Consider the following 22,512-nt stretch of genomic DNA (forward strand, 5'->3'; position numbering starts at 1 on the left):
CATAACTGGTTAGCCCCTGAAAATTATTATTTTTCTAGAACTGGAAATGGCATACAAGAAAACTAAAATAATTACAGAGTGAATATTTCATCTGAAAAAGAAGTCCGAAAAAGATGAAACTGTTCTGGTTAGGAAATGAGACAGTTATTTACAATCATAATAGTATGCTACAGAGTGCCAAAATGTTGAAAAGTAAAGGTTTGATCTGAAATCTGAAGTCATCAAATGAAAGCATACCAATAAACTCAGGAAACAAGAACTTCAGAAAAATGGATTCTGTATCATAATCTTACTTCTGCAATTTTTGAAACAACAGGAATAAAGTAAAACAAAAACCCAGAAATACTGGGGGAAATAACCGCACTGTTTATTCTTTATTATCCTTTCCAGATAGGAAGTTTTGTTATGTTATAAAGCTAAGATAACAAGGCTTCATATAGGAACAATGCGATTTGTACAAATACTGTATGTTTGTACAAAATCCAAAGGTTCAGTTTATTCAGGAATTATCTTGAATTTATGACTGAATTTTCTTTTAAAATGTTTTAATGTTCATTGCAAAAGGAACTACAATTCCTAAACTCAAACGTGGCAGCTCTTTATTTTTAGGAAAATCAGGTGAGCAAAAAAGTGAATACTGAAAAGAGAAAAAAAAGGCAACTTTGTAGTATAAGGAAGGTGCAATGGACTGCGTCTTCCGTTATGTTACAGGTGCAAAAGGCACTAATTTTCAGGGGGGGGAGGAGGGACACAATCTGCATATACGCTTCTGTACAGGATAAAATTATAATCTAATTCTCATGAATTATCTGAAATCTTATTTTCAGAGAAAAAAATCAGAAACTTACTTCTGAATTTCAGTTAACTGATTAACTTAATCAGTTTCAAATACTTCTAAAGGTTTGCCTCGGTTGGGGGAAAAAAAAACCACTCACAGAAGCCCTTCAAGTCCCTAACTGGGTTTCTTATGCCACCTTGCAATTGGGGACAGGCTTCATGAAAGACAAGGCGGGATAAAAATTAATGAAATAAAGAGGGTGGCCAATCATGTTCAACTACTAGCTCAGACTCCTCCTCTTTCCCTTGGCCTTGCCCCGCTAACCATGAGAGAGGGCTTCCAATCCTCATGGAAACAGGCAGTGGCAATTTATATCTCATCCTTGGGCTTCCTTCCAGGTCTTCTACTCCATAAGGGGTATGGTCAGGCCAAAGCACTCATTAAACGGTGTGTAGCAGATACAGAGTGCCAGTCAGACCTAGCCAGGGCCCTGAATTTTCTTTCCTTTTTCATTTATTTATTTATTTTCTATCCCACCTTTATTATTTTTATAAATACCTCAAGGTGGTGAACACACCAAATACTCCTTCCTCCTCCTCTTTTCCCCACAACAACAACCCTGTGAGGTGGGTTGGGCTGAGAGGGAGTGACTGGCCCAAGGTCACCCAGCCGGCTTTCATACCTAAGGTGGGACTAGAACTCTCGTACCACACCTGATTGGCTCTTGGGCTGAGAGAGGAGGCCTGGCCCAAGGTTACCCAGCTGGCTTTCATGCCTGAGGCGGGACTAGAACTCACAGTCTCCTGGTTTCTAGCCCGCTGCCTTGACCACTAGACCATTCTTGCCAGTGAATCCAACAGGTACTCTGCCTTTGGCATGATGTACCCAACTAAACTGGAAATTCCTAAAACAGAAGGGCCTTTATTTTGGCACAATGTCATGCCCTCCTTTCAGCTGTCCTTGAAGGCTGATATAGGAAGGCTCCCTATTTGGAGAGACAATGCCTGTGATTCTGGACACATGTGCTTCTCCAGTGCCTGTACTACAGAGACATTTGCACTAGTTTCATCTTACCGCTACTATATAAGTACCCAGGGTGCAGAGGACAATTTTACACCACCCTGTTTCTTCCCAGTGCTAACCCTGCTGCAGCATAGAACATTGCCAGATTTTGTACAGCACTGCTCAGAATTCATCAGATGACTTCTGGCTTGTGCTCAGGGCTCAACATTATAAACTAAATTCAATGGGCACCGAGTTTGTCATGTTTCGGTGCTTTGTAACCTAATAGATAGATAAAGGTAAAGGTTTCCCTTGACATTAAGTCCAGTTGTGTCCAACTCTAGGGGGCGGTGCTCATCTCCATTTCAAAGCCGAAGAGCCGGCGTTTTTCCGTAGACACTTCCGTGGTCATGTGGCCGGCATGACTAAACGGAACGCCGTTACCTAATAGTTTCCCCCATATTAACTCTTTAGGCTCCCCTATAACCACCTAGTGTCCCCACACCTCTTTTGATTCTTACTTAATGTCTTTCATACCATATATATAGCTTTTAATTTATGTATCTTTTGTACCTTGTATGCATTTTTGCATTTTATAACTCCTTTCAGATTTTCACTGTTTATATCTCTCATACAGTTTTATGCTTATTTTTAGTGACTATACCCCATCCCAATATGCTGGTTTATGACCATAATAAAGATTGACTGATACTCCCAGTCTTTACCAAGACACAATTTACTCGCTATCGGTCAGAAACAGAACAGGAGAAGAGTAGTAACTGTAAAAGGATGCTGACTATAAGGTTCTACGCACAAAACAATGAAGTGAGTTTCCGACAAATCTAGGATGACAAGATGAACCTCCAATTTGATAAAAGTGGCTCTTACGTTCCTAATACAGTTCTAGGGAAAGTACTTGCCGCTTTTTGAATTTTCTGAATTTTTGCATATCTTTGCGACAGAACGTTAGCTTCATGTTACTAACCTTCGTGTTACTAATACATAAGGGGAATCCAACAGAACACGCAACATCATTGCTGGGTGCTGCTTCACCATGTGAGGGGCCAGTGTGAAAAAGTCATCATCCCCTTAGATTCAGCAAGTCTAGCTATTCACAGCCTCTAGCTATAACAATTGCAACCAAACGCTTCCTGTAGTTGGGTGATTAATCTCTGACAGGGCTGTGTAAGAACTCTGGTCCATTCCTCCATAGCAAACTGTTTCAAATCCTTAGTTTAGGGTCGACTAGCATGAACTGCTCATTTTAGGGCCTGTCATGTTTTCATGAGCTTTAGGTCTACAAATGTTCCAAACATCCAAAGGGGGAGAATTTTATTTTATTTATCTATTTATTATTCAAATTTCTGTCACCGCCCATCTCCCCCCAGAAGGGGGACTCTGGGCGGTTTACAATAAAATTCACCTTAAAACCTTTAAAAAGAATACTTCTTCACAGAACTGTGTGATCCATGTGTTACATTATCACAGTGCCGATAACAGCTCAAAACTTAACTATATGTACCCCATTCCAAATGGGATACTGCTATTGTACTAAGCAGCTTCCGACACAGCTAGCACCAGTCCAGAAAAACCGGACTATTCCCTAGCATGGTCAGAGTTACTTACATAATGCAGACTGTTTCCCACATGCTCCATTTTGAAACTGCCATAAGACCAAGGCTGACATCAACTATATGTCAAAGTTTTCATATCCCTTTTAAGAAAGCACCTACCAGAATGCCTTTTATACACGTTTTCCAGGGAAAATAAAATTGGCAGTCGGCTTACTTAGGAAGACCATCACTGAAGATATATGATTATGATCTATGATTAAGTGAGAGCAGAAACTAATATGCAAAACCAGTATTTACAATATTTTGGGCAAGAACGTATTGTTTAAAAAAATAGTAAGAGAAATTAAAAACCCCTTTGATGTTTAAAGAACATCAACCTTTTTTTTTCCCTTTCCCTTTTTTTTTTTTGGTGACTTCGAGTTACTGTTAACTCCTTGTGGCTGCCCAGACTAGTCCCTGCAGTTTTCTTGGCAAGGTTTTTCAGAAACTGTTTGCCATTGCCTGCTTCCCAGGGCTCTCCCAGAGAGTGTGACTAGCCCAAGGGCACCCAGCTGGCTTCAAGGCTAAGGCACAACGAGAACTCACAGTCTATTCACCTGAAGGTTTAAGAATGTAGGGACTTTGAAACTGACATGGCTATATACTTCCACCTGCATAAGGAACAAAACTCCTATGCTCTAAAAATCTTTTACCTACCTCCGAATAGACCAGCTACAGTTGAGGGCTCACTGCAGAAATGGGAAGCATTAGGATAAGCTTGTGGGCCACAAAAAGAATCTGATAAAAGCACACGAAGCAGAAGAGCAAAGAAGGAATGTTATGGAAAGAAAAAGCAGTGCACACTATTATATGGTTAACCAAACATTCAGACACTAAGTTAAGACTATAACTACATGATTTCTAATACACACAGAGAGACAACCTAGGAACTTCTTAAAAGTAAAGGTTTTACTCTATCCAAAGACAAGAAGGTACATTATATGCCACATTTTATACCCTGAAAAACACAAATGAGTGAAGTGGAAAAGCTGAATAGTGAATAATTATTTTGGTGTCCCAAGGGGGTCTGATTCAATAAATAGGTTGAAGCCATCTAGACAGCCAGAAAAGTTAAACTGAAAGTCATAGGTTTGACACAAAAGATTTGGGAGTTACATTTCAGATCAGATAGCACTGCACCTTCCTTAACTTACTAACCAAAGTCACAAGAAGATTAATGGCACCCATGAGAACTCATATATGAGCAGGATAGGAACTGATACAGACCACTGGGAGGGTTCCTGTGATGGGACTATTTAGGTGCTGGCACTGTAGCATTAATGATTGGCTGAAGCAAAGCTTAACCCACTTCCAGGGGGAAATCAATGAAAAACTAATTAATATTGAGTCAAATAGAAAGATGATAGGTAGGCAGACAGACGGACGGACGGAAAGGAATCTAATATAACCCCCCCCCCCACCTCCTGCATCATTTATTCACCTTTAAAATTTGGTCATGGTTTAAACTAAATCATTAGCAGATATCAAGGTATCAGGAATTTTCTTTTTTCCCTCCTACTGAGAGATCACAGTTTTGTCTAAGATTGACCAGTCACATCAGAGAAAAGAAAAGCCAGTTAGCCAGCCAGTACTTTACCAACAAACATCTCATGAGTTGGTGTCCTAGAAGTGAAAGAAGGGAGTACGTCAGAGGAGACAGAGAGGTGATCACTAGATTTTGTGAGGAAAGGATTTAGGTTTGGAATGGCATCATCAACAGCATCAGGAGTGGACGTGAAAGGATCTGTACAGTCCAGGTGGAACAAGAAGGAAAAGGAAGGGGAACCAAATTAGCTATGTATTGGTATTCAAGAAGAACATAAGCAGATAATTAATTGCTTACCAGTTGTCAGTCTGCATCCAAATCATACATGGGGCATGTCTGATAGGTTAAATTATTCTGGCTCATGCATGCAGTAACACTTTATCCTCATTCTACTCCATGGCCTGAATAACAATCAGTGACTCTTCTATAATCTGCAGAATAGTTATTTCTAGTTTACTGGAATGTTAAAGTACGATTATGAGTTTCAAACTCTGGTTAACAGAAAAGGGTGACCACTCAATGGTTTGCATACTATGCTTAGCTACAAAAGAGTTACCAACTACAGTTAAGGAGACGACACATGCGTTCATTTACTCAACCACAGAGATTAATGCATTGTACAAGCATGCACTGCCTACTAAGAAAAAGGATTTCTTTACGAAATACCACCTTAACCAAAAAAAAAAGGAGGGCATTTTCTAGTTTGCAATTCCATAGATACTTCCCAAAACAGATAAGCAGCTATGTTTTTTCTGGAGATTGCATGACTAGCCACCATAGCTGCTGAGCAATTCTGGGAAAACAAACTATTTTAGGAGTTGCAAACAGATGCTATATTCACAATCCTGTGTGCTCTGAATCAAGTATTTTGTCTTCAAATCCAAAGTATTGCATAGCCATAATGATCAAGCTAAACTAGTTAATTCTTTCAGTGTATATATAGGTCTCTCCTCAGGCTCAGCTCCTGATGACTTCATGAATATATTTTTGTGGTTTTCTTGACAATACTGAAGTGATTTGCACTGCTCTTTTCTGGGACGGGTTTTTTTTCCCAATTTCCCAGTCTAGCTTATAGCCCGGGGATTTCCTGCCAGTTCCCCATTCAAGTTCTAATCAGGTCTGACTCTGCTTAGCTTTTCAAGGTTGATCAAGATTGGCTAGGTGTTATCTCCAAGCTGAGCTAGAACACTGCAAGCGTTTTGTTTCACTGCTATACAGTATATAGCTTTATTTATTTGTTTATTTTCTATCCTGCCTTTATTATTTCAATAAATAACAAGGTGGCGAACATACCTAATACTCCTTCCTCCTATTTTCCCCACAACAACAACCCTGTGAAGTGAGTTAGGCTGAGAGAGAGTGACTGGCCCAAGGTCACCCAGCCGGCTTTCATGCCTAAGGCTGGACTAGAACTCTCGGTCTCCTGGTTTCTAGCCCATTGCTTTAACCACTACACCAAACTGTCTCTATATTTAATTTATCTATATATTTAATCTACACATTTACTAATATGTAAGAAAACTTTGAAAAGCTTCCAATATGATTTAACACAAAGTAAGAAATGAAATCTATCTATGGGGGTCTCTAGGAGTCAACACTGACTTGATGGGACATTATCAGTCAATCAATAAATGAAAAGTAAATAGCAGTACGTCAAGGAGGAGGTACATCTACTCTACCACTATTGAGAGGGAAGCCCCACAGTCAACTTGTGCTTTGGATTTTACCATCTGTGCATGCATTGACCTCTGGTCTACCCTCACATCAACATATTAGATACTGAACTGATATGCCCAACACAAGCACCTTTTGTCTGAAACCACACAACAGTGCTGATGCCATTCACAATGTCTATTGTACAACCAGCTTTTCAAATATAACACTGATCAGAATCTTGCATCTCCTTAAGGATTAACAAATGTATTACAGCATGAACCTTTGAAGGTTGGGGCCCATTTTATCAGGCACATGACCCCCAGTTGAAATTGCAAGTTTCTCCATCACAGGCCATCACCATTCATGTTTTCAGCATTACCTCTTTCAAATACCTTGCACAGCAACTAACAGGGAACCCTGACATTCTATTTGAGATTAGGAGCAAGCAAATCATGAGCTCATTCTGATCCTTATGGGCTTTGTATCTGAATCCCACAGACTTCATTCATTCATTCATTCATTCATTCATTCATTCATTCATTCAGTGGTTTATGTGCCTCCATCTCCTAACATTCTGAGTGTCTCATAGTATAATATTTGCTATTATATTTTATACTGTTGGCTTCAAAAGTCTTGTGATGGTTTACAAAAACAACACATCAAAGCAGGATAAGGGTCCATAAAAATTAAAAGCCTCTTTGTAGCCTTTTTAAATCCCAAGGCAGAGGTCAGTTTTCTCCGTTCAATATGGAGACTAAATGCAGGTAACAGAAAACCAAGTCTCAAGTTGCGAAAGGTTTTGTTTTTTAGCTTTCTCTTCTATGAAGCAAAATGTGAACAGGGACCCTCTAATGCCATCTAGCAAATATTTCTAACCTCACCTTTTTTATTTCTGAGGTTAGTGGGTGCACCAAGCTAAGCAAGGAAGGAGAACTTTATGAAAGGCTCCTGCATCTCTCATTGGGGAGAAAAGAATTTCAGAGTATTGCCCAAGTTCCAGGAGTCAATGCTGCAGACCATCGAAACTCTTGCTCAGTTCAAAATAAGACAAATTGTAGTCTCAGAGCAGAAATGAACATTCCAAGGCTGCCTTGCCCCTCCCAAAGTGGGGACGCTAACGACCCAGAGCTCCACCAGAAGTTGCTGCTGCATTATACTTTCAGCAGCACAGAAGGAAACAAGGGGAGTAATCACATTAAATGCATTTAACTAATTTAAAATTAATTTAAATAAAATCTGTTTTTGTCCAGGTCTTCTCCACTTCTCCCACATGCTACTTCAAGGCCAAAAGCAGCTTTCCCCAAAAAGGTTGCACAGCTTTCCCAAAATTTTTGCTCTCCAGATGAGCTGGGCTTCGACTTCCGTAATCTTCAGTTAGCACAATCATACAGTCAGGACCAGAAATATTAGAACAAGGGTAACTGTTTTGGCATTTGGCCTCTGTACACCACCACACTGAAGTTATGAATGGTTAGTGCCCCACTTTTGAATGGTTATGAATGGTTAGTGCCCCACTTTTGTAAAACCCCTTGAATTACAGCTGAAAGTCCTGACTTCACTCCCATCTGGGTGTGTTTCCTTTCAACTTCAATGTGGTGGTGTACAGAGGCCAAATGCCAAAACAGTTATCCTTGTTCCAATATTTCTGGTCCTGACTGTAGGTCCATTCTGGCACAGGACTGTGGGGTAGAAGTGTAATGTATCTAGAAAGCATTAGGGTGATAGAGGCTAAAGCCAAACATGTATATCAAATGACAGGCTGAGTAAAAACCTTAATGTGGCTTATCATCTTCTCTGGGAAAACCCTCAGAACAATAATTATGGCCTTCATATAGATTTTCTTCCATATACTTAACAATTTCAGAAAGCGTGCTGTTTAAACTACCAAAACCAAAAAAAGAAAAAAGAAAAGGTGGGGGGGGGGACTCTGCTTCAGCCCCTCCCTTCCTGATGAACAACTACCACAGAAACATGCTTACTCTGAATCACACCATATAATATAATATACTATGGCTTAAAAGAAAGCGCGTTAACAGTCTCATTGGAATGTAAAAGGCAGATCAGATAGAAAAAGCAAGCGGGATAAATAACTGCATTATTATTTAGGAAAAAAGAAGATAGGTATAGTATTAAAAGATTAGAGAGGAAATGAAATCCTAACGTTAAAGCAGCTTTTAATATTGTCTCTACCTTCCACCATTTCCTTGACGAAGAGCAAAGCATACAAAATGGAAGCGTCCTCTCATGATGTTTACAGCAACAATAATCACGTTCATGTTCAAGGCTGTATGCTTGCAGATAATCCTACTTTTTTACAGTGGCTTATTCTGTTCACTGCACATCTAATTAGGCACGCTTTTAACATTTTCCTGGAAAAGCATTGTAGAAGAGCTACACCAAATTCCTTTATTAGTTGGAAAGCACTACGATGAATGCCACTTTGAGCTCCTGATGGAAAGGCAAATGCAACGAACATCATATGCCTACATCAAATAGTTTCATGAACATAAAACTCCAAGTGTGGCTGAAGATGTTCCATATGAATTAATGGACAACAGAAAGCCTGCCAGAATTATCCTAATATTTGATTTTGAAAGGATCAGCCACTTCTATAACTTCTCTCACAACTAAGTCTCCCACCTACATGTTTCCATTCATTTAAATATAATTTTATCCCTAACTTTTAAGATAAAAAGACTGAATACTTCGATGGTGTTAATGATCTCAAAGAGGTATTATCGTTCTTGAAAGACCATCTAAAAAAGGAAGTCTGAAATCTAGGAGTCAACTAAACTTCTATATTTAAGTTTCTGATAATTCTGGTGCATTATCCATCTTCTCCTAGACTGGACTATTATTCAGTGGGAAAATATACATCATGCATGAAAAGGTGGAATATATGCAATATAATTGGACCAACAGTATGACTTAGGTTTTGGAGATATGTAAAATATTCTGATCTCAAAATCAGTTATTCTAAGCTTTTCAAGTTTGGAACAAAATAATGAATGTTTCAGTCTAAAACAAAATGTGGCTGAAGAGATTGTTTAAAAAATAAGTAAAAGTGTGAATAATTAAGCAGCAAGCTTTTAATAGTCTTTATTGCAAAATATGTTTATAAAATTACCATCCTCAAGGTAAATTATTTTATATGACAGATGGGAGGTTGCACTTGGAACTGACTGCCAGTACCACAGTTACATTTGTGGCCTTAACACAAAATACAACCAAGGGTTGCTTCAAGTTCCTATTCATCCTTATGGCACAATATTAACATTGCAAGCTTTATTAGTCAAAACAATCAAAATGATCTGAAGGGGTGATTTGAATGGGATTGTTTTCTCCTAAGTTCAGAACAAAACTGTTTTTTTGGTTTACGCGCACCCTTATATAGTATAAGGAAGCTTCCTGTTTGTACTTCAAAGTGTTTCTAAAAATAGTCTTTTTTCTATCCATAGACTGAAACCAGATTCAGCATTCCTACTTATTACTCTTGTTAAAGTCAACCTGACAGTTCATGCATTGAACTAACTCCCTCTGGTTTGATGCAGAAGTGACTGACATAATCATTAGTGGGAAAGCGAGAAGGAAAATACCATACCAATTCTATCTCTCAGAGTAGAATTGTAATGCACTAAACAAATCTTCCTTAACCATGACACATAACTTGCATCTTACACACCTTTCTCTTGAATTATTTTAAAATTGTTTTACTTGAGTCTGATAGACACCCCCTCAAATTTTTATCTATAAATTTAGATATCTAAATACCTACATACATATTCCTGAGTGTGGGCCATCCAGTCTCCTGGCTAATAATAATCCTGGCTAATAAGATCTATCATTTCCCAAAGCACCAGTTCAACTGAATCCACAGCCCATAGTTTGGAGGACTGGAAATAAACTGACATGACATTACTTCGTTTTCACTTTTCTTATTAGCCATACATTTTGCTCCGCTATTGAAATCACATCTGGCTTTGCAAATATTGCTCAGAGAACCGAGGCAAATCAGCTGATTATGTACATCATTCGAGATTCATAATATACAACACAGCAGCACAATAAAATAAATAGTAATACAACAATTATGATAGAAATTCAAACCACAACTTGCCCTGATCCTTGAAATTTTAAGGTTTAAACAATTATGTGACCCATACATTTAGAAATATCAAAATAAGTACTTTATCAACAAAATATAGCAGGGATTGTGAAATTTTACTGATAGTAGGAGTGGCTATGTAATAATCACAATGAAATCTCTTACCTCCCCAGGTCCCTCCCATTTGTGGTGCAGAGGATATTGGATGCACAGCTGGAGGAAAAGCTGGCTGTAAATCAAGCAAGTCATTTGGAAGCTTTGATGTACTACAGAAACAATAAAACATGTAAGAGCATCATAAATATTTAAGCAACAGTGCCATTGTTTCATTTAAAAAGCTCTTCAAAACAGCCCCCACAAACACACCCAGACCGGGGCATGGATACAGAATTCACCTCCTGGGAAACCAAAATCAGAACTTAAAGAGGCAGTTCATGCAAACTCAAGGAGGCTGGTATGCCCAAAGGAGACTCTGCCCCATAGGGCTATAGTACAAAGCGTCTTAGTATCCCCTCTGGGCGAAAAACATCTTTCTGCAATGTACTGCAGAGGTGGGGATGGTGCTGGAGAAACAGGATCATTAGGTAGTCAAGGTAAAGGTTTCCCTTGACATTAAGTCCAGCCGTGTCCGACTCTAGGGGGCGGTGCTCATCTCCATCTCAAAGCCGAAGAGCCGGTGTTTGTCCGTAGACACTTCCGTGGTCATGTGGCCGGCATGACTACACGGAACGCTGTTACCTGCCCGCCAAAGCGGAACCTATTAATCCACTCATATTTGCATGTTTTCGAACTGCTAGGTTGGCAGGAGCTGGGACTGGCAACGGGAGCTCACCCCGTCACGTGGATTCAAACCGCCGACCTTCTGATCGGCAAGCTCAGCAGCTCAGCGGTTTAACCCGCAGCGCCACCGCGTCCCTATATGTGCTGCAGAAACAGGACCATTATGACCTCTTTTTTGTTCCCATAGAACTGGTTGTGGAGCTTAAATTCTTGTTTTTCATAATGGTATCCTGAACAATATAGAGAGGTTGAATGAAGAAAGGGAGGTCTTATGTCTTGTAGTGTAATCCCAGTTCATGATGTTACAAACATTGGTCAGTTTGCTAAATAAGCCAACAATAAACTCAGGAATGTTTTGCTTGTTTGTTCAGAAAGAGTTTATTTTAAGCTATGGCACCTAATTTGAATACAAAGGGCCTAGAATCTGGAGTGAAACTACATTCTGGTTTATTCACCTCCCAGCCATGTTTGAGAAAGAAAGACAAGGATAAAGTATGTACAAATCCAAATGTTCACAGAAGCGTATTCATGACTTAATGATGTGAAATGTTTCTTCAAGCAATTGCAATCATATTAAATTCCAGTTTTACAAGCTCTGGAAAAAAAGTAGCTTTGCATGTCAATATTCAGCTAGCAATTAACAGTTACAATGCTACAATTAAAAACAAGGTCCCTAACTGCATACAACTGTTATTTATATGTTTATATCTAGGTGTGATGAGTAGCTTGTATATACAATCAGTAACGCTCCCCATATGTGGACTTCAGATGTAGAGGGCAACATTTCTACCATGATCCCCTATCCTGAAATAACTGACTAGCTTGTTGTATCTGAAGCAGTTCTGATGAGGCACTTAACATTTATGTGACAAGAATTATATACTTTCAGATTTAATGAACATTTGAGAACAGACGCTCCCTCTTCCCAATTGGTCCAATAAATACATATTATATTGTACTGCGTAGCTCTGATATACTATATTGAGAGTACCTACAATCAGGAAGTAATGAATGTCCTTCTAGATAAATTATGCATGTCTGGAACAGATGCATAGTAAAATATTACAAACTACTGTAGTAGAAAAAACACCAGCCTTTTGAGGGCCCACATTTGAAGTAATTTTAAAACCTTGAATGATTTAATGTTGGATTACTAAATACTTGCTACTCCTCCCACATGTGATTCCACAGATACATTCCACAAAATGTATCATTTGGGGGATGGGACCATCCACACCAGAATATCCTGGATGAGACCATCTATACCAGAATATCCTGGATGAGACCATCTATACCAGAATATTCTGTTTTCCTTTCAGACCATGCTAAACTATCTATTCTGGGGTAGTCAGGCAGTTTTTCAGAAATAAATGTTCTGAAACTGTTTTGTTTTGCACATCTCTACCTAACCGTATTAAGAGCTTATTTTAATGTTGGCATCCACAGAGAAGTTCATCTGGCATCCACTTTTACCTTTTCCTTAGAGCTGTGTTGTGGCAATTAAGTACTTCTCTTTGAAACATCAGCCTTGCGAGGATGCAGCTATTTTAATATTTCAAAGAGAATACTTAAAGCAGCTGCTCAGAAAGCTCTCTCTAGTTGTCTCAATATGTATGACACAGAAACTGCCAATGAAGCAAAGGATTTGCCCACATGTACAAAGAACTGGACAATGCCTTCAAAGCAGCCATAGAGACCTTGTAAAGGTCACCGCTGCTTTGACACAAGAGTGGTACTTCACTCAAATTAACCACTTCGTGAAACACCTCTTTTCAATCATTTATACAACCTACTATAAATTCTTTTATTCTCTGCTTTATAGCTATTATTCCCCGCTGCAGGCACTATCCTCCTTAAATTCTCTTGCTCTTTCATTTTATTCTGGATTGTATTTTCATGTTGCATATTGTATGGTTTCTCTTCTCATATTGGGTGTTCAAGTGTATTTGAAACTGATAATGAAAATAAATACCTGTTTGAAGAACTGGGTGTGGAAAAAATGTCAATAGCTGGTGTGGTCATTATGCTTCCTGCAGTATTTGACACAGGGGAGGAGGCTGTGGTTAAAGATGTATGGGGTTTCTTTGCAAGTTCTTTTAGACGCTGTTCCTATTGGAAGATTAAATCCAGCTTAAGAAATCAGGTGACTTGCTCTCCACCACTTCTAAGAACAAGTCACTTTTGGCTTTAACAATACATGAAATAAGCAAAGGCCTAAATAACTGTCTTTGATCGCTAGAAACAAAACCGTTAGAACTCCCCAAGAGACAAGCAAAAATACTATTCAAGCATACATTGTTGTTGTTCTACACTGGTTTATAATTACCCTGCCCTTGCAACTCTATGGTTTCAAACAGGAGTGTGCAAAATGTTTTCCAGTGGGAAACAAGCTCTCTCAAGCTCAAAACAGAGGTTGATATACTTCAAAAGCCTTCTGAACTTTTAAACTTGAAAGTTTGATGCTAAACACTGTGCACATTGCTAGTGTCAAACTATTGGTCTGAACTGGATATTATAAATACTGCAGTATTTATATGTCTCTTCCCAATTTCACACAGCTGTTCCTGAATACTTTTAACACTGACAATAACCCACCTCACCCACTGGTATGGGGTTTTTCAAGTTGAGTTCTTGGGAACTTGAATGGGTTCCACAAAATTAACAGAAAAACAAAAAAATCTCTCTGCAAGGGAGTAATGGGGGAGGGGTGGAAAACTTTCTGCAAGGGACTAAGGGAAAAACAAACACCTCTCTGCAAGGGGCTAATGGGGGAAAAATCCTCCACAAAGAATGGGAGGGGGGGAGAAGAACCTTGAATGCACTCATCCATCTGCTCCCACCTCAATACTGCTCTTGCCATCCCACTTACTACGTCACCAGACCAGCATTAGCAAGTGTTCTACGCAGGCTGGAACTCGCTGCCCTCCCCTCTTCTGTCTTCCCATATGCAACATGCACACAACCCAACTCCTGCGTGGACTGCTTGCAATGAGTAAACCCCACTGAGATGTGTGGGGAATTAATAAAGAAACTTTATTACTGCTCAGCTGGTCAGTTGGCAACCCCAGTTGCCCTCCTGTTCTCCCTCCTCTTCTTCACTCCCTAGTGATGGGGAGAGAAGAAGAAAACAAATTCAGACATCAGTTCCTAATACTAAAAAATTCTCTACAATGATTAGCTGGCACGGATACAGCATAGGGAGAGGGGAAAAAACCAAAGAGAGCTGGTCTTTAGTACTGCTGGTGGGGTAACCCTGCTTTCCATTTCTCAGTTTACTAAACTTACAGACACAGTTTTACTATCTGCAGTAAGCTATTTATTGTTTGTGACAAATTGGCTTCTGTGTTCTGGAGACAAGAATTTTGGACTACCTCTCACATATTCCCTTGCTGTTGCTATGCTATTTGGGGATGATGGAAATTGATCTCCCAATCATTGAGAGCAGGGTTTTTCAGAGTACTTGATGGGGTTTCATAAGAAACTAAGGGGGAGAATGCAGCCAGTTTTCTATCAGTAGAGTTTTGCCTCTTGATCAGGTGTCCTGGGAATTTTTTTTTTAATTGGTTCTGCAGCTTGAAAAGGTATCCATCCAGCCCATTTTTCATCTTACATCCCTGCAAACCAAGGGACATTGTATGTACGGAAATTGATCTAAAGCAGTGTTTTTCAACCCTGGCAACTTTAAGATGTGTGGAGTTCAGCATGCTGGCCTGGGAATTCTGGGAATTGAAGTCCACACATCTTAAAGTTGCCAAGGTTGAGGAACACTGGTCTAAGAGAAGAAAATCACACCAACCTTTAGAGATTTTAAACGGGCCTGTTCTTCCTCTAGGGCAGCTTGTTTTTCCCTTTCATCAACTTTGGTGAGAGACAGGCCAGTACTTGCAAGGGAAGAAACTGCATTGGAGAGTGTGGTAGCTCTGGGAAAATGTGACAGTAGGATATCAACTGTTATATAGACAGGAAAAGGGATTCTATTGTACTTCATTTATTCAGCATTTAAAATAGAAACTTCCTTTTTGTAAGCAGACAAGCACAGCCTAGAAATTAGTGGTTCCTCTGCCTGAATCCCAGAAGAGATTTATACTCCTGGAGATCTTTTTTTTTTAAAGACCATGAAAAAAGCAACGAGCAATGCATTTATTAATATTTGCTTCAACCCAAAGCAGGTATTGAAGTTTCATTACATTTTATATTAGTTTCATGCACCGCCTATTTATTAGACTTTGTTCGGTCCCACTGTAGCCTGCCCCACAGGCATGACTTTAACTAAGCTTCTCGGGATAATATGAGGCTTCAGAGGGATTAAACAGAGCAAAATCTCCAGTTCAGCCTTGAGAGGTTGATATGGTATCTTAATGCCTTTATTTAATCTTGTTTCGCTTGGCTTATATGCAACAAATTATGGAAGATTCAGTGTGGCGTAGTTGTTAAGGTGTTGGAGTATGCCTGGGAACCAGGTTCTTGTCCACCCTGAGCCATGAACATTCATTGGGTGACTTTAGGCCAATCGCTCTCCGCCAAACCTATCCCACAGATTTATTGCTGTTGGGAATAAAATGGTGATCCCCATGTGAGTCACCTTCTCCTAGAGTAAATAGAGACTATTAACCTTCCCCCCCCCTTCCTTCTCCTCCTCTCCCCCCTTCCCCTTGGAATATTTTTAATTATTTTGGCTCCTGCAGTGCCAAAGCCCATATCAGCAAGATAAAAACTATGTCACTCCAAGTTTGGTTTGTAAAGTATGGATGTCTTGTATAAGCTTCTATCAGGAGTTCAGTAAAATAATCAGCTATCTTGACCCTGAAACAGTGATTACCCCATATCACAGAAGCAAAGAAATGCTAAAAGTTTGTTTAACAAAGACAATAACTGAGGAATAGGATCAGCCAGAGCTTATTTCCTAAAAATTCCACTGAATCTGCCCTTCAGGAAGAATTACTCATTGCAGAAATAAGCAGATACAGAATTCCATACCGTTTTACAGGGGAAGTAGTACCCAGTGCTGGCTTGCCATTAGCAATTTCATCTTTGTTCAGCCATCTTTTTGTAGGGAATCAAATATTAAAGCCCAGGAGGAGGATCACTACAGATAGAGAAGCTTCTACAGATTCAAGTACACAAGCTTTTTCTAGACTGTACCATTTCAGAGTTTCATGTCTAAGATGTCCACAAGACCTCTTTATATGCTCAACCCAAGGGCTCGGATTGGTCTTTCTCCATAAGGGAATGTCACATATCATTTTCTATTTGCTGTTACAAGCAGAGCAGCTCGTGTCAAATTTTGTCAGGCAAAGGAACAGGCTACAAGCGTCATCAAAATATTCAAAGCACATCTGAGGAAGTTCGTGTGCTACCCAATGCCCAGTTGGCTACAAAGAGCATCTGAAACATGCCTGCTAGCAGCAGTGGAATCTTTGATTTTCTTTCCTTCCAAGGAGGCCAAGTGCTGTTCCAAAGCATCCAGAAGGCTACTTGGTGCCTACAAAGCAATTTAGCAATCTGTTAGAAAATCCAAAACATTTAATGCCAACCTTCCCAGCCTCAAGTCTGAAGACATTTTGTAAGTCCTTGAAGATCTGGATACTCCCTGGGGCATGGGGTCTGGGGGTTGGGAAGCCCCTCAGCGTGATTCTGTACCTTTTTATGGTTTGAGTTGGGTTTGTCCTTGGATGCTATTATTTTATTTATTTATTTGGTAAATATATATATAACCGCCTATCTCACATATGTGACTCCAGGTGTTGTACAAAAATAAAAACACAAAAACAATCAAAAACATAACAAAAACCATAAAAACATTAAAAACCATAAAAAACAATCTGCAGAATTATTGTTTCTTTTATAACCTTATATTTGCTGTCTAGTTGCAATTGCAAGATGGGCAGCTATATAAATTGGTATCATCATTATCATCAGCTGATCAGCAGCTAAATTCAATAAGCAGCTCTTAACTGCAGCATGACTAAAAAGTATTAAATAGCATGTAGGATTCCATTATATTGTCAGGCAAGGATTAAAAAGCCATTGCAAATTTAAGAAAAAGGGGAAAAATGTACATTTAGGAGTGGGTATTTATTCCACATTCCTAAGAATACAACTGAAAAGCAGTTACTACTTTAAGCCAAATAAACATATTAATTACTATAAATCTTTGTCATCCTTACTGCTTGGCAATCACATACTGAGGTTCTTTAGCTTGCTACAAAAATTCAAATTAAGATGATTTACATTCAAGAACACAGCACTTTAAGGAAAACAAACAAACAAATAAATAAATCCCCATCCCTCTCCCCACAGCGACTCTACGTGGCAACAAGGGTTTAAGAACGAAACAAAAATATCAATAACTTAAATCCACAACATATAAACCAAAGGGGGGAAAATGGCAGCCGAGAATAAAAACTCAAAATATCAACCCACCCCAGTTTATCAAGGATCAACTATGAAGAACGTAAAAGTAGTCTATGTAAAAGTTTAACCATGGATAAAACTGCAGTTTCAGCCCCTCTGCTTTTGTTATTAAAAAAATTCTCCATCCTATGAATATGGTGACAATTAATATATTTGAAATTACACCAAAGTCTTTGGATTATGACAAGATGGGCATACACAATCAAAATAAAATTAATCATCTACCTGAGAAAGATCTGGTATGTCTCCTCTGTCTATCCCCACTTGCTGCAAGAACAAAGAGATTTAATGAGATAAAGGCCTCAGCCACATTTGGCTAAAGACAATGAAGGAAGTTCACTGGAGATAATAGCATGGAAGAAGGATGGTTGACACAGTGAATACAGTTAGAAGGAAAAAAACTGAAGAGAAGTGGGGGAACAATTATTTCAGTGAATCAGATGAAGGACCCATATCTGTAATACCCATTGTAGTGTGCACGCTGACAACTACAAATGTGGTGTGGGCTGGAAAGCTCTGCCATCCTTTGCATTTCACATTTTTTAACACAGATACGCAGTAAACATCAAAATATCTTAACTCATCAAAATCACAAAAAGGTGGACTTTTTGTGAGTAAGATTGATTATTTTAGGCAAACAGGCACATTCAGATGAAGGTCTGATGTATCCTGACACTACAATACTGGCAGAATTGCAAATGTGCACATTTCTTTTGATTGCTGCTATGAGATCAATAACCTACAAAAGAACTGTGGGAAGAAGCAATAGATGGGGCAGAGAGCATTTTTCTTTGCCAAACCTCTTTTCCAGATAGTGGTTAAAATCGGGAAAAACATTCTTAGCTCCCCGACAATCTGCTTCAAATTCTTAGATCCCCAATGAAACACGTTCTGCAAATCCCACCGAGGTACATTGAACATTAATTGAAAAATCTGCTTTTCCTATGGTCTGTGGCCTTTATTGTGTGTTGGAGTTTGCAGGCCCCCTCGCTGAAGTTGAGGAGGAGGCTGAACCATATTGTTCCAATGGACTTTTAGCATGAATGATGGAGTTGACCACATTGTTAAGAGTTTGATCATATCATTATTATGACAGTTTTACATCTTCTTTGTAAACAGCCTCGAGTTGCTCGGAAATGGGGCGGTACTGAAATGTGACTACAAAATAAATAATAAATGTATCCATTTTTAAATCTAAATGTTTTGACATATGTTTTTATAGTTGTGCTTATTATACCTTTGCAAAGTGGTCAGCAAGGAAACTGGCAGCATAGATCTTTTAACTGATTAATTAATTGATCCTGACAAATTAAATCAAGTCCCCAGGAACGAAGAAAGACAGCCTTCCTCTAGCACAGAGGCTCAGAAAAATTAAACCAAAAGGTTTTTTGTAGCCCCCTCCTCTGCCTTTCTATGCAATCACTTAAGAACAGAATTTTAAATAAGAATTTTAAGCTTCTTCTCTGCAAAAATGGTCACCATCGGGGAAGGAGACCAGCAGACAGGTACGAAGTTTGACAGCTAATAATTTAAAGCCTGGGGAACAAGGCACTAGAGATCAAAACAGTAAGAGGATAGGCATTCTATTCTTATCACCCACTCCTACCTTTGTTCCATAAAATTAACACAGTGGCCGTGAATGAAACTCTATCAGAAGACTATAACGACTGAACAATGATACTGCAGCAGTTATGATTTGAGGGGTCTGCTTATGTTTTGCTTGTAAGAACATAAGCTGTTGGGAGAGAGGGGAAAAAAAAAACAATTGACAAGAGGTCAAACGATCAGATGCATCAGCATGGAGGATTTGACCATTTGATTTGTTTGCTTTCCTCAGAATGTACTCCTCTCTCTCTTTAACCCCACTTCACATTGTATTTTTTTTCTTCTTCTCCGTTTTGGCTGGGAGGGAGGAGAATGTATTACACTGCAGTATGATGGGGATTCACTTAATTTTATAAATGAAGTATCTAGTTTCAAAGACAATTTTAATCATGTGTGTGTCTGTATAAATATATAAAGCCTAGCCTTGCCCATTATTTGAATATGGCTTTTGACAAGCGTTCTGGCCAAGAGTGTGTCTATGTCCCATATATACATTTCATGGGCAAGAAAAAAAAATCTCTAGGACTGGTTTCAGTTGGAACTAGCACCCCATATTGGCATTTCACAGGATTTTTTCTGCATTTTTTATTTTGAGTGGGGGCAGGTTGTTTTAATTTCACTGTCACCTTCCTTGCACACAAATACAATAGACAGTATTTTCAGCATCTTAATTCATCTTTTAGTTCATCCAGCCACACTTTTTTTTTTCTTTCCAGACTGGAACCCTCAGTTTAAGATTCTATGCTTTTAACCACAGATTCCGCAATTTATTGTATTTTAATAATGTTTTGGTCTACACGCTGCCCAGAGAATATGGTAATACAATAATAAATTTTAAAAATAATTCCTACTATGTAAAAACACGTACCAATTTCTATCAACAGTGTTGGAAAGCAGCCACCTTGAGCGAAACATTCACAAAACCTGAATCTGCACCAGTATTAATCTTTCCAATCTTTCCATTGGACTTCTCTTAAGGGTGGTTTAATCTAAGCTTTCAATCAAGTTTTTAAACACTCCATAAATTCTCGACAATAGCATCCAATCAATATGAGTAACAATATTCTTTACGGACTAAGCAATTTTTACCTCTGCAACTTTGAGAAACTCAGAAATTCTTGCCATTCTAGTCAGAAACTTCTTATATATGTCAAGGGCTTCCTTGCATTGATTCTTTTTCATGTCAAAGTATTTTTCTGTAGAAGGAAATTTTTAAGAATGAGCGCAATTGTGATAATCTTCTTCCTGTTTACAGCATGTAAAAGTCTGTATATTACACAGTTACAAAGGTCAGGGATCTTCATCAGTTTCACAACTCTTCACTGTATTAAATTTTAATCCTCACAAACATTTCCTTGCAGGCTGTCTATGTATTTGGGAGATCTGATACAGAAAGAACAGTTCCAAAATAAGTAACAGTGGGATGTGAGATTGAATTAAATTCGAACAGGTAATTATTTAAAATTAGAACTCTAAAAAAGCCTGTGATTATACCAAATAGCGAAATGAAATCCCACAGCATAAATGTATATTTAAGTTGCTCTAAAAACCTCACCAAGGTTACCCTTGAATAAAAATTTTTATATCATTTATGTGTGACTTGTAATTGTTCACTCCATTTTCTCTGTCAAGGACAACTACTGCCCTGGTCTTTAAAACATCATTTTTTAGATCCCTATTCTTCATTGTATCATACAATCTAACATTAGCAGCAAATCATAGGTTCTTAGCCAACACTACCACTTTATCTTCATACCAAAGTGCATTCACGTCCCCAACCAACACAACTCAAGTAAGTTGTTTCTTCACATTTCACATAATTACTTACAAAGGTTTCTTGCACACAGATCCATAAACACATTAAATAACCAAGGGGACATCACACATTCTTGTCTTGCTTCCTATCCACGTTGAATTGCTTGCTAAACATTCAATTTAATTTTGAACATGCTTTATTTCCATCATATACTGCTCTTACTGCATTCTATAACTAACATTCTATTCCCTATTAATGCCAAATATTCGATAATTCAAGCCTATTCAGTTTATTATATGCTTTCACTAAATAAACTGTATACTTTCATATTCATACATTTCTGAATGACCTGCTGAAAAGCAAAAATCTGATCTGCACACCCCTTGCCTGGTATGGAGTGGTACTGCACTTCTCAAATTCTGTTCATTATCTCCTCTTCTACCTTTTTACTCAAAATTCTGTCCAATACCTTCCCAGGTGTGCTTAACCATTTAACTCCTCTGTAGTTTTGCATTCACTCTTGTTACCTTCCTCTTGGTTTAGGGAAACAGTAACAGCATTCTTCCAGTAATCAGAAGGCTCCAGGTGCAGCCTTCATGCATATGTTAAGCACGTCACACTACTTCTCCATGGGCAAACCACAGTAATATAATTTAACATTTCTCCAGTTACACCAATTATACCTGCAACCATTTTCCAACATTCTCATTATCAACATTTATGACTTCCTTTTCATCATTTCAGTATACTAAGTTTTGGTTCTACTCTTCAAAATATTATCATTCTAATGCAGATCTCTAAAATATACCTTCCGGCATTCCCTCACTTGCATCTCAACCTGATTGTTGATACAAATAGACCTTTTTCTAAGCAGTTACTCTCCAGACACTCTTCTCATTTATTCATGGATTTCAGAATGGCCCAAACATTTTCTCTGTCCTCTCTCATCTTCTTCCCACCATTTATCTAGGTCACCTAAGGGAATATTTTTTCCTTTGATTGTATTCATTTAAAAAGTTACGCAGGATTTCCCAAAACTCATTCTTCACCAACACAAAACTATCACCAACTTGTGGGTTCCTGCCTTCATACACTGAGGTAATTGGGCAAATTTCTACACCACCTGCCTTTTTCAAAGAATAAAACAGGACTACTACAGCTGAGGTTTAAGAAGCTGATCTTACTTGTGAAAAATTACGCTGCTGTTAAGTATGATCTTGGGAGATTCTGGAGATCATAAAAAAGGAGTATGAGGAT

General features: G+C 38.6%; 1 protein-coding gene across 1 annotated transcript in view; it reads right to left on the reverse strand.

Annotated features, from left to right (window-relative positions):
* PICALM (phosphatidylinositol binding clathrin assembly protein) overlaps positions 1 to 22,512 on the reverse strand; it is a 74,356-nt gene that overhangs the window by 22,815 nt on the left and 29,029 nt on the right. Inside the window, exons 7-14 of the mRNA XM_063305904.1 lie at positions 20,589 to 20,695; positions 18,120 to 18,161; positions 16,877 to 16,962; positions 15,277 to 15,400; positions 13,453 to 13,589; positions 10,866 to 10,966; positions 4,991 to 5,137; positions 4,051 to 4,131 (exon numbers count right to left, since the gene is read on the reverse strand). Coding sequence (XP_063161974.1) covers positions 4,051 to 4,131; positions 4,991 to 5,137; positions 10,866 to 10,966; positions 13,453 to 13,589; positions 15,277 to 15,400; positions 16,877 to 16,962; positions 18,120 to 18,161; positions 20,589 to 20,695 — 825 coding nt within the window. The remainder of the gene's footprint in view (positions 1 to 4,050; positions 4,132 to 4,990; positions 5,138 to 10,865; positions 10,967 to 13,452; positions 13,590 to 15,276; positions 15,401 to 16,876; positions 16,963 to 18,119; positions 18,162 to 20,588; positions 20,696 to 22,512) is intronic.

The sequence above is a fragment of the Candoia aspera genome, chromosome 5, assembly GCF_035149785.1.
Source record: "Candoia aspera isolate rCanAsp1 chromosome 5, rCanAsp1.hap2, whole genome shotgun sequence".
NCBI classification, from domain to species: Eukaryota; Metazoa; Chordata; class Lepidosauria; order Squamata; family Boidae; genus Candoia; species Candoia aspera.